Below are 12,612 nucleotides of genomic sequence, written 5' to 3' on the forward strand. Positions count from 1 at the left end.
ACATCTTCCCAACACTATTAAACACAGCAGGAGAAACCCAGATGAATGTTCAAGTCCCCGTGCACAAGGCACTTAGAATCAAGTGGATAGAAGTCAAGGAGAGAGGCAGCACATAGGCCTAATTATTTAGTGAGATGGAGGCTGGTCAGTTTCATGGGTGGAGCTGGCAGAAGTTCTGTGACCTTCTCAAAGCTGAGTGGAAATTCACGTGTGCCTGGAGACATCTGTGAAAGCTTCTGGGATGAGGTGCCATATAAGGTAATCCTTGAAGGATTGGGAGGTCATGAACCATCAGAGGGTTGAGAGAGATGCCGCAGGGTCAGGTAACAGAGAGGAAGAGGCAGAAAGTGCAGAGCAGGTCTCAAGAATAGAACGCAGTCTAGTCTGACCTCAGTGTTGCCGATGTCTAGAGAGCAGAGTAAGCTAAGGCCGCAAAAGCGGTTGGAGGCCCGGTCCTGGTTATGATACCTGTTCTGTGTTCAGGACCCAGCAAAGATTATTTGATGACTTCTGTGTTAAGTGTGGCATGATCAGGGCTATACTTTTGGAATATCAGTTTCCCGACATGTTTGACGTCGTATTTCCTAGGAGGTTCTTGTAGGAATACTCTGTTGCGGGGCATTCTCAAGAGAAATGGGTAAGGAAGTGAGGGAGCAGGGGAAGAAGCTGGACAAAGATGTGGCTGCAAGTCTGGGAGCTCCCACTGCGGCACAGCAGATTAAGGATACAGCGTTGGAGTTCCCGTCGTGGCGCAGTGGTTAACGAATCCGACTAGGAACCATGACGTTGCGGGTTCGGTCCCTGCCCTTGCTCAGTGGGTTAACGATCCGGCGTTGCCGTGAGCTGTGGTGTGGGTTGCAGACGCGGCTCGGATCCCGCGTTGCTGTGGCTCTGGCGTAGGCCGGTGGCTACAGCTCCGATTAGACCCCTAGTCTGGGAACCTCCATGTGCCGCAGGAGCGGCCCAAGAAATGGCAAAAAGACAAAAAAAAAAAAAAAAAGATACAGCGTTGTCCCTGGTGACAGGTTCTATCCTCGGCCCTATGTAGGATCCAGCATTTCTACAGCTGGGGCACAGGTCAGAGATGCAGCTTGGATTTGATCCCTGACCCTGGAACTTCTATATGCTGACAAAAAGTTAAAAAAGAAGTCTGGCTTCACCCTGACCCCATGGCTAGTGTTAATTGTGCCACTGAATTGGTCCTGCCCATAAACCAGAGGCTAGGCTGCTAGACCCCTGCATCAATGAAGCACTGGTCACAGGCTGAGGTGGGGAAAGTGGGGAGAGAGAGGCGTGCGGTATAATCTTCCAGATATTTGTGGGCAAAGTGGTTCCTATTAGCTAGATAAATATTTGCTAAGTTAATGATTTTGTGATAGAAACAGGGATAGAGGGGTAGGATGCTGTGACTGATTAGTTTGGGGACAAGAAAAAATAGACAGCTGAGACTTTGAGTCCAGGTAGCTGGGAGATGAATGGTGACATTAACAAGAAGTAGGGTTAGGGTCAAAATGGAAGATGCTGGAGTCTTTAAGGATAGGCTTGCTTAGGTGTGAACTTATTATGAGCCAGGGAATCAGTGGCAGAGAAGTAAGCAGTATTCCAGGGCAATGGCTGACCATTTCCAGAACTCCTACTGGATCCAGAAATTGTGAGGGTCCATGAATCTCTACATGCCTCCTTTCTCTCTCATTCATTTTTTTTTCCTCTCTCCCCATCTTGTCTTTGATCATTTTCCCCCCTTTTTTTCCTTTCTACAGCCTTTTTCCCCTATCTCCTCCCTTTGAACTAGACCCCAACTTTCCACCATCTTGTTTTTTGTTTGTTTGTTTGTTTGTTTGGTCTTCTTAGGGCCACACCCATAGCATATGGAAGTTCCCAGGCTAGGGGTCAAATCAGAGCTATAGCTGCCGGCCTACACCACAGCAACGCCAGATCCTTAACCCACTGAGTGAGGCCAGGGATCAAACCCGCAACCTCATGGTTCCCAGTCAGATTCATTTCCCCTGCTCCATGGCAGGAGGGTTTTTTTTTTTTTGACTGTGCCCATGGCATATGGAAGTTCCCAGGCCTGGAACACAAGAGAACCCCAACTTTCCGCCATCTTTGACTATGTTTTCTTGCTATCCAACCTAATCAGTTACATAGCCTATCCTTGCCGTTTCTCCCTCAGTTTCGCCCATCAAACAAAGAAGTATTGAGTGCCTAATTCGTGTCAGGTATCTGGATACAAAAGTGGATAAAACAGAAAAACAGGAACTCCCTTGTGGTGCAGCAAGTTAAGGATCTGTCATCATAGCAGCTTGGGTCCCTGCTGTGGTACAGGTTCGATCCCTGGCCCAGGATCTTCCACATGCCTTGATCGTGGCCCAAAACCCCCCCAGAAGGATAAATCCTGCTTTTGTCATGCTTCCTTCATCATCATCTTCATCGTCATCATGCTTTCGGTTCCCATCCTTGGGGCTGGAGGTAGACCTCCCTGCCTACAGTCTGTGGGTTGTTTAACTGATAACACACAGCATCAAAACGATTTTGATCATTCAAAAGAAAAAGACAATATGGAAGAGCAAAAAGAAGCAAACGTTCGAAAGGAGAGGGACCCTGGCACTTGCCCCAGGATAGCTATGGACTCTCTTCCAACTTACAAATCGTACTCCTTTTATCAAATCTTTTGTGTTTACATGTAGAGCTGGCTGGCTGTGGTGTGGAAGGCTTTCTTTTTCTCTGAATGCCACTGGAGGTGTAGCAGTGCCAGGCAACGTTATGATCAGCTTGTACTTCTGGAGTGGTAGGGCGGTAGGGATGGGAGCCAGTGATTTAGTTTGCAAGCAACAGCGCCTTCCAATAGCTTGAAAGTGAAAACAGGTTTGTCTGTTTGTTTTTTGGCCTCGGCACGCAGAAGTTCCCTGGCCCAGGACCAAACCCGTGCCATAGCAATAGCCAGAAGCACAGCAATCACTGCCGGGTCCTTAACCCACTGAGCCACATGGGAACTCCTTCAAGGTGAAAACAGACTGGAGAGGAAGCAGATCATCCTCTGTATGTCACCATGAATTTCTCTGCCATACGGAAGGCGGCTGAGTTTGACGTGTGCATTTCACTGGGCTAGTTACTGCCGTTGCTTTATCATCAAGGCACCTTTTCTTTCCACAGCTACATGTGAACCTGGATGCAAGTTCGGTGAGTGCGTGGGACCAAACAAATGTAGATGCTTTCCAGGATACACCGGGAAAACCTGCAGTCAAGGTCAGTACGACAGAGCAGGGTGGTGATACAGACCTACCCCTGAGCTTTGGGAAGCAGAAGTGCATCGGGGTTGGGGACGTGGTGTGGCACTCAGGATTTTGTAGACTTTAACTCACATCTTCCGATGAAAGTGGTTCCAGGGGTAGATTTTTCAGTTAGTCTCTTCTAGAAGAAAGCATCAAAGTCATTCTGATGTTTTTGTTAAGATGCCAGATAGAAGGCCTTTTTTTCCCTCTAAACAAATTATGTTTATTGTACTTTTAAGCTACCGAAGTAATGCCTAGCTTTTATTTCAAGAAAAAAATCCAACAGTGCAAAAGGGGATAAATTACAAAGTGAACATGTCCATCCTCATTCCCTTCTGTCCCCACAGTTAAGAGTTTGTCCTGCACCCCTGTAGTTTTTTTCTATTAGAGCACAGACATGAATACCTTCTGGGCATCTTTGCAGGTCAGCACGGACAGAGCTATCTCATATTGTTTAAGGCTGTATCCTAGTCCCTAGAGAAAATGCTTTCTTCTTTTATATTTAAAAAAAAAATGGTTGGAGTTCCCACTGTGGCTCAGTGGGTTAAGGATCCAGCATTGCTACAGCTGTGGTGTACGTAGGTCAGAGCTGCAGCTCGGTTTCAATCCCTGTCCCAGGAACTTCCATATGCTGCAGGTTCAGCTGAAAAAGAAAGAAAAAACAAAAACTTAAAGTGATCCCCAGGAGTTCCCTCGGTGGCTCGGTGGGTTCAAGGATTCAGTGTTGTCACTGCTGTGGCTTGGGTCACTGCTCTGGCTCAGGTTCGACCCCTGGCCTGGGAACTTCTGCATGCCATGAGTGTAGCCAAAAAATATTAAATAAATAAAATATAGAAAAAAGTTTTTAGTGAAAAAATATGTTTGTCCCCATTTTTTTGCCACTATCTAAACACTAAATCAGACCTCATTCTATGTATATCCTTATACCCTTGAGTATTTTTATCGGGTAAATATCTGTGAAAGTGAAATTGCTGGGTTGAATGATATACATATTTTTATTGTAACTGATATTTTTATTTAATGATTTTTATTTTTTCCATTATAGCTGGTTTACAGGGTTCTGTCAAATTTCTACTGTACAGCAAGTTGACCCAGCCACACATACCTGTATACATTCCTTTTTCTCACATTATCACGCTCCATCATAAGTGACTAGATAAAGTTCCCAGTGCTACACAGCAGGATCTCATGTAATTGATGTATTTTAAAAGGCAACTTATGACTTTTATCATAGGCTGTTTGGCTAAAGATATTAATTGATCTCAGTGGTTCTCAACCTGGGCAATTTTGTCCCCCAGGAAGAATTGCCAGATAAAATACAGATCCCCTGTTAGATTTAAATTTAATGTTTATTTTATTTTGTATTTCAATTTCAGATAAACAGCCAAATAATTTATTAGCAGCTGTATGTTCCAAATATTATATGGGACAGAGTATACTAAAAAAAAAAAAAATTAGTCACTTTTCTGAAATTCTTATTTAACTGAGCATCTTGTATTTGTATTTGCTACATCTGGAAACCTTCCACCAGGGACATCTGGCAACGTCCGAAGACATTTGGAGGGGTTACACTGGCATCCGGTGGGTAGAGGCTAGAGATGCATCCTCCAGTGCACAGGACAGGCTTCCACAACTAAGAAGTATCTGTCCCGAATGTCCACAGAGCCGAGGCTGAGGAAGTCTGACACGAAGAATCCGCTAATTAAGAAAAGGTCCCCGTCCTATAATACAGTTGAGCAAAGAGCAGCAGATCCAATTCCGCTGCCCTTAAGAAAGTCTTGCCAGCCTTCTATAAAGGAAAATGGGGTTCCAGAGAAGGGTGGGCAGCCCTCGCTGCCAAGCCAACAGGTTTGCTGCCAATGCTGAAATAGCCTGTTTTTGTGCTGCCAGCCTGTTACTAAAAGCAAGTTCATATGCCCAACATACAGTGAGGCCGCACCAACCGAAACAGCAGAGTTTAGAGCTGAGAAAGGGTTTTTGCAGGACCATGCAAGAAGATAGGTGGCTTGGGCCCAGAAAACCCCCAACTCCTGGAGGGGATTCAGCCAAGCACTTTTAAAGGCAAAGTGAAGGAGGAGGTGTGGTTAGTTGCTGCAAACTTCTTGATGTCAAAATCCTTTGTTCTTGCGTCTGTCCCCATAGGTCAGGTCACAATGTTCCTGTAAATTTCCAACAAGGCACCTGCCATTCTCTGTTCGGCAACTTTTTACCTGTATATGAATGGATTCTTAAAGGTCAGAGCCCTGAGAGTAGGCTGTCCTATCTATTTCAAGCTCTAGGCAACATTCTTTTGCAAAAGGTGCAGAGCCAGCGCAGGCAGCAGAGCAGATCTAATATGGAGTCAGATCTGGTTTTCCCTATTAGACCTGCAGCCTCAGAGAGGAATCTCTGACTCACTTCTGTCCCACCACCAGCACCATGCAGGCCAGCACCATACAGGCCAGCACCGCTAAGGTGCTTCTTAGAAGGGCATCCAACTGATGGAGAGAGGCGTGTTGCGGTCAGCCTCTCATAAGTAATAATTCAGCTGTGTCCCTTACCTGGGTTTTCACAGCAGAAAAACCTGCTTTTCTATAAGTCTTTGATTCTGTACCGAGATACCTTTTCAAGAGAGCTGGAGTAGAGAAGGCATTTTTCATGCTGATTTTCAAGTCCCAGTAAAATATTTGCTTTGAGGGAGCAGTCCATTTGGCTCAGATCTGGGACTGTCTTTCCCCCACAGCCTCCCTGCTCCAGGGCAGCCTGAGCAAAGTCCGTATTTATCCACGAATGGCCACAGGCCTTAACCTTCAACTGATGCCTCTTCACACAATGCTTCTTCCAAGAGACACCTCTGAGTTAGGCTTGAGCGATGGGATATTCCTGGCTTCCCCATTATGTCCAATAAACATTTTTCGCTTCCTACTTTGGAAGCAGTTAGGATCCATGCAGGAGATGGTAGGATAGAGGGGATTGGCAGTGGAGAACGGAGTGCAAATGTCCAGCTAATGCCTTGGGAAATCCTCACCTAAGGTTGGAAAATCCTCAGTAGCGGTAAAAACTGCCACTTTTTTAGTTTTAAGGATGCAGTTTGCCTGTTGCTGTGCTGAATTTTGGTCTCACATGGAATTTGATTCTTTTCTCCTTTCTTGAGGGAGTTAAATCATGAGCAACCCACATGGCCACATTCCTGAAGATAAGACCCATGATCACTTTGAAGGTTTTATTTTCCTCGTGTATCATTTTTTTTATTTTAATAAAAAAGCTAGATTTCCCTGGTGGCCTAGAGGTTAAGGACTTCGCATTGTCACTACTGTGGCTCTGGTTCAATCCCTGACCCGGGAACTTCCTCATACTGTGGGTACAGCCAAAAAAAAAAAAAAAAAAAACTCCTAATTCATTCTTAGGTTTAAACACTAAAAACCACAGAGAAGGAAGTCATCCTCAGTCTTACCACTTGGAGCTAACCATTATTAACATTTAGACCTTTTTTTTTCTGTTTTTTTAAAAAAATTTGGTGTCGATCTATATACACAGTTTTGCAACCTTCTTATTTAACAACGTCCTGTGAACATCATTATATGGGATTAAATGTTGTCCTGTGACCTCACCACCAATAAAAGATGCCTGGCAGGGCTCTTCCTGGAAAGGTGTGAGCCTTTGGCCAGCATGGGGCTGCCCCAAATAAGAAGTGAAAGGAGGCTGTGCCATGAGCATCTGTCATAGGCTGCCTGGGGCACCATTAAAGGCAGAAGTATCTCAATTATGTTTCTAACTTTTTACTCAAATAGTAAAGATGCAGACTTGTACATCTATTAAAAGATGTACAACTCAATGAATTTTCAAAAACAACCATGTAACTGGCGTTGAGATCAAGAGTCACTTGCCCCCACCTCCCAACAGGGAACTCTATCTTGAGCTCTTACATCAGACAGTGGTTGTACGTAGTTTGCTTTTGTTTATTTTATTGGTGCCTGGTTTTGAAGGTACTCATTGGTATCCAGCTTCTCCCACTCAATATCACATCTGTTTCACCTATGAAAGTTGTAATTTGTTCAGTCTCACTGCCCTAGAATTCTGTTGCGTGAGTGTACACGTCGCTTATATGTCCTTTGTTGGGAGGGACTTGGATTCTTTCTTGTTTGAGGCTATTAAGGAGAGTGCCACTGTGATCATTGTAGTTCCTGTATTTGTGGTGAATACATATCCATGTTTCTGCTGGATGTACACCCGGGCGCGGAATCGATGGGTCATGGGTCTGCCTAAATCTAGGTTTAGGAGATGCTGCTGGACAGTTTGCTGGAGTGGTTGTACCCGCTTCCGTTCCCTCCAGCAGCGTAGGCTCATTCATGTTGTTCCACGTCCTCAGCAACCCGTTCATGATGATCGGAGAAGGGGTGAGTCCTCACGCCCTGTACTCACCTCCAAGGGTGAGGTCCAGGGAGGCCACCCCAGTTCCACATCTGAACGATTCCCAATTCCCTTCACGTTTCTCCATTTTCTAACTGTCCCCTGCAGATGTGAATGAGTGTGGAGTAAAGCCCCGGCCGTGCCAACACAGGTGTGTGAATACACACGGCAGCTACAAGTGCTTCTGCCTCAGCGGCCACATGCTCATGGCCGACGCCACATGTTCCAGTAAGTTCCAACAGCTAGCCTGCTCTCAGCCAGCCTGGAGGTGTGACTCTTGCCATTTGATGCTTGGGGGAAAGTTGACTTGGGTAATTGAGGGGGGAGCACCCAAAGTCTCCAACGCCGCGCCAGGCTAAAATATCTTTGAGCACTTCATCTTAATTGTGGTAAAATACCTATGTTGTGATAGTCACCATTTTAACCATTGTAATGTGTACAATTCAGTGGCATTTCATACATTCACGGTGTTGTACCACCTATCACCACTGTCTGGCCTAGAGCATTTTCATCACCCCAAAAGGAAACCCCGTCCCCATTAGCAGGCACTCAGTCTCCTTCCCCCACCCCCCAGGCCCTGATAATTACTAATCTGCTCTATGTCTCTATGGATTTTCTTATTCTGGCCACTATTTTTTTTTTCTTTTTTATGGCTGCACCTGCAGCAGATGGAAATTCCCAGGCCAGGGATCAAATCCGTGCTACCGCTGCGACCTATGTCACAGCTGCGGTGACGCAAGATGCTTTAACCCACTGCGCCTCGTTGGTGATTGAACCCCTGTCTCCACAGCAACCCCAGTCACTGCAGTTGGATTCTTAACGCACTGTGCCCCAGCAGGAACTCCTGTGGCCACTTATTTTTTTTCATTTTTAAATTTCTTTTATTGAAGTATATTTGATTTACAATGCTATGTTAATTTCTGCTGTACAACAAAGTGCGTCATTTACAACATATATACATTCTTCTTCATATTCTTTTCCATTATGGTTTATTATAAGATCCTGAGTCGAGTTCCCTGTGGCCACTTTTTAAATAAAAAGACTGAGGAGAAAAATAAATTATATGTCTCTGTGTATGCAAGGATGTATTGGGTTTCTGCATGAAAATAAGCACACTGAATAAAATAAGCATATTTTTTTTTAGAAAGGTGATACATTTAGATTCCATTTGGGGACATCAGTTCTTCCCACCAACTACCTTTCTCACGCCCCTTGCCCCACACCCAAAGATCAGTGACTCTTGTTGGAAATACATTCTCATTCACATTCCTGGAAAGAAAAGCCCGTCTCCATCTCCGATAAAGAGAGCCCGTGTCCTGTGGGAGGGTAAGTGTCTCTGTCCATTCATTTAGTGAGAAGGAAGGCTTTTCAGGTTTTATGTTGCAGCTGAAAAGCAAACCCATCCTCCCTGCTTCTCTCGGTCCCCTCCTCCCTCCCCATCTCTCTTTCCTCTGCCCCGCAGCCACCCCCCCCCCACCCCGCCGCAATCCCAGAGCCTGTGCCTTCTGCCACCTTCCCATAATTGCAGAGTCTCACGGACTCCCCAGCCCATCCCGGAGCTCCATCACTTGTAAAATCTGGGCTCTAGCTCAGCTCCCTGCACCCACCCCCCACACCAGCTTGTCCTCATGCTTCCCCGCCTGGGCAAAGGGCCCCATCACCACTAGTCGCCTAGATTCCCCATTAGCAAGCATGCTTAAGAGATAAAGCAGGCATTCAAAGAGTCTTAAAAAAAATTCTTGTTGTAAACTCAACAGCAACCCCCCAGAAGCAATTAGGTAGCTTCATGGATTCTTATAAGCCAGCGCCCATGTAACCACTAGCAAATAGAACTTCGCCAGAACCTTCCCCTCCCCACCCTTCAGCCCCATGGTAACGACTTTCCAGGCTTTTATAGGAATCACTTAACGTTTTTTTTAAAAGGTATATGCTACTGGCTGTTTCTGAAACATTCCATGAAATCCTAATTAGTGCCCCAAATGATACCTTCCTGCAAATGAAAGATAGAATGAGGTGAATTTTGAAGAGTAATTTTAAAAGAAGACAACTGAAGACAAAAAGAATAGAAGTCCTCTTGTGGCTCAGCAGGTTAATGATCCAGCATTGTCACTGCTCAGGTCACTGCTGCGCCAAAGTTTCGATTCCTAGCTCAGGAACTTCTGCAAGCCTCAGGTGCAGCCAAAAAAAAAAAAAAAGAGAGAGAGAGAAAGAATAAACTAGAAATATACTCATCTGTGATTGTTTGTTACATTACCATGGCCCATGTATCCGTTCCTATACCCTCTTTATCTGTTGCTGTATATGTGTAAGCGTTGCCTCTGCCTCCCTGTTTATAGCCCACAGTATCCAGGTAGACCTGAGCCTCTCTCCTGGAGGCTGATTTCATTTCAGCTGGCCCCTTGCAGTCTTTTTGATCCAGCTGGGTGATTGCATGTTTTGGATACAGGTGGATAAAGAGTATATTTACCCTGCTCCTCTGTTTCAGACATTTATGATCCATACACACTGGACCCCTGCTAAGAACATGCATTCTTGTGAGATCTATTTAGCAATGAATGACAGAAATAGCCAACTAAATTATCTCATTTACTTTAAAAAGCTGGAGGCAAGCACTTGTAAAACAGGTCAGCAAAGACTTGGTCTCTGACATCCTCCGGGTAGGTGCTGACTTCATTTGTATGTTTGTGGCCTCATGGTCACAAGACGGCTGCCCCAGCTCCAGATATCACATACATATTGAAGGAAGGCAAGAGGAAGGGGAAAGGAGTGATGCCAAGGAACACAAGCCTCTTTATGCCTGTCCCTTTTATCGTGCAGCAGCATCTTTCTCAGAAGCTCCGTTCCCTCCAGCGTCTTTATCTTAATATCTCTTTGGCCACGGCTGAGTCATATGGCCACTCCTCGTTGCTGCAGGGGAAACTGGGAAAAAGACGGGTAACTGGCTTTACAGCCTCAGTGATAGGAATGGCTTTAAGACAGCTGATCAGGCACCTAAAATACAAGGCTTTGTGGCTCAAGTGACTCTCACTGAGGCTAGGCAGGAATGGAGAGATGGCGAGAATCTGCATTATTCAGATTGATCATCTGCATCAGGGGTTGCATTTCAACCACTAGTAGAGAACAGCGAGGTGACCTAAAGACGTGATGGGAGCTTATACAGGAGGAGAGATGCCATCTTTTGGTAACTGAGGGGTACATGCTCTACCTGAAGACAGTCCAGTGCAGTGCACTGGCCCACACAACAAACCAGTGGGGCCACCAAGACACCACCCCTGCCCAGGTTCCGTTTGGCTCTCTCTCCACGTGGGACTCAGAGAATGAAGCTGATCCTCTGATACCACTCTGTATGTTACCTGTAACCTTCCAGAGGTCAGAGGTCGTTTCTCGGTCAGCAAGCACTTATTAATCACCTCTTCCCAGGAGCCTCCAGGAAAGGCTAACCCATGCCTCCTTTTGCAGACTCTCGGACATGCGCCATGACCAGCTGCCAGTACGGCTGTGAAGATACGGAGGCAGGGCCGCGCTGTCTGTGTCCATCCCCGGGCCTCCGCCTGGCCCCAAACAGAAGAGCTTGTATAGGTAGAGTGGCCCGAATCGCCTCCTCTCCAACCCCGACTCTCCCTTTACCGAATTCCTCCGTTTTCCTTCATTGCAACCTGCTTGTTGACTAGACATTGAAAGCTCCTAAAATGACAGATTTATGTCCATTTCTCAGACTTTTTAACCTCCCTATGCTTTAGGCATGCTTTATGATGCTAGAAAGAGCACTTCTCTATTTTTTTTTTTTGGTCTTTTTGCCTTTTCTAGGGCCACTCCTGCGGCATATGGAGGTTCCCAGGCTAGGGGTCGAATCGGAGCTGTAGCCACCGGCCTACGCCAGAGCCACAGCAACGCGGGATGCGAGCTGCGTCTGCAACCTACACCACAGCTCACGGCAATGCCGGATCCTTAACCCACTGAGCAAGGCCAGGGATCGAACCCGCAACTTCATGGTTCCTAGTCGGATTCAGTAACCACTGTGCCATGACGGGAACTCCCTTCTTTTTTTTTTTTTTTTTTTTTTTTTTGACCACTCCACAGCATATGGAGTTTTGGGCCAGGGATCAGATCCAAGCTGTAGTTAATGACCTGTGCCACAGCAGTGGCAAGGCCAGATCCTTAACCCAGTGTGCCTGGCTGGGGATTGAATCTGCATTCTCATTGCTCCAGAGACACCACTGATCTCATTGCGCCACAGCAGGAACTCTCTCTATTGTTTTTGAATCACCCAGTGCCATAGAGGAAAAAGATGAAAAGTAATTTTTTTTAACTTATTTTATTGGAGTTCCCACTGTGGCTCAAGTTTTAAAAAAAAAAAAAAAAAACTTGTTTTAATGAAGTTCCCATTGTGGGTTATGGACCTGACATAGTCTCCATGAGGATACGGGTCTGATCCCTGGCCTAGCTCAGTGGATTAAGGATGTAGCATTGCCACAAGCTGTGGGATAGGTCACAAAAGTGGCTTGGAACCATTGTTGCTGTGGCTGGGGCATAGGCCACAGTTGCAGCTCTAGTTCATCCCCTGGCCTAGGAACTTCCATATGCAGGGAGTGCAGCTGTAAAAAGAAAAAAAGTTTACTTTATTGAAGTGTAGCAATTTACAATGTTGTGTGAATTTCTGCTGTATAGCAAAGTGATTCACTTATATATACATTCTTTTTCATATTCTTTTCCACTATGATGTATCATAAGATACCGAATATAGTTCCCTGTACTATACAGTAGGACCTTATCATTTATCCATCCTATATATACTAGTTTGCATCTGCGAATCCCAAACTCTTAATTCCCCCCCAAGCCCGCATGCCTCCCTCCTCCTTAGCAACCGCAAGTGTGCTCTCTGTCTGTGAGTCTCTTTCTGTTTTGTAGATGGGTTCATTTGTGTCATTTTAGATTCTACATATAAGTGATG

General features: G+C 45.6%; 1 protein-coding gene across 1 annotated transcript in view; it reads left to right on the forward strand.

Annotated features, from left to right (window-relative positions):
• EGFL6 (EGF like domain multiple 6) overlaps positions 1-12,612 on the forward strand; it is a 66,825-nt gene that overhangs the window by 26,287 nt on the left and 27,926 nt on the right. Inside the window, exons 3-5 of the mRNA XM_047765641.1 lie at positions 3,154-3,246; positions 7,770-7,889; positions 11,121-11,240. Of these exons, the coding sequence (XP_047621597.1) occupies positions 3,154-3,246; positions 7,770-7,889; positions 11,121-11,240 (333 nt within the window). The remainder of the gene's footprint in view (positions 1-3,153; positions 3,247-7,769; positions 7,890-11,120; positions 11,241-12,612) is intronic.

This window comes from Phacochoerus africanus, chromosome X (genome assembly GCF_016906955.1).
Source record: "Phacochoerus africanus isolate WHEZ1 chromosome X, ROS_Pafr_v1, whole genome shotgun sequence".
Taxonomy (NCBI): Eukaryota; Metazoa; Chordata; class Mammalia; order Artiodactyla; family Suidae; genus Phacochoerus; species Phacochoerus africanus.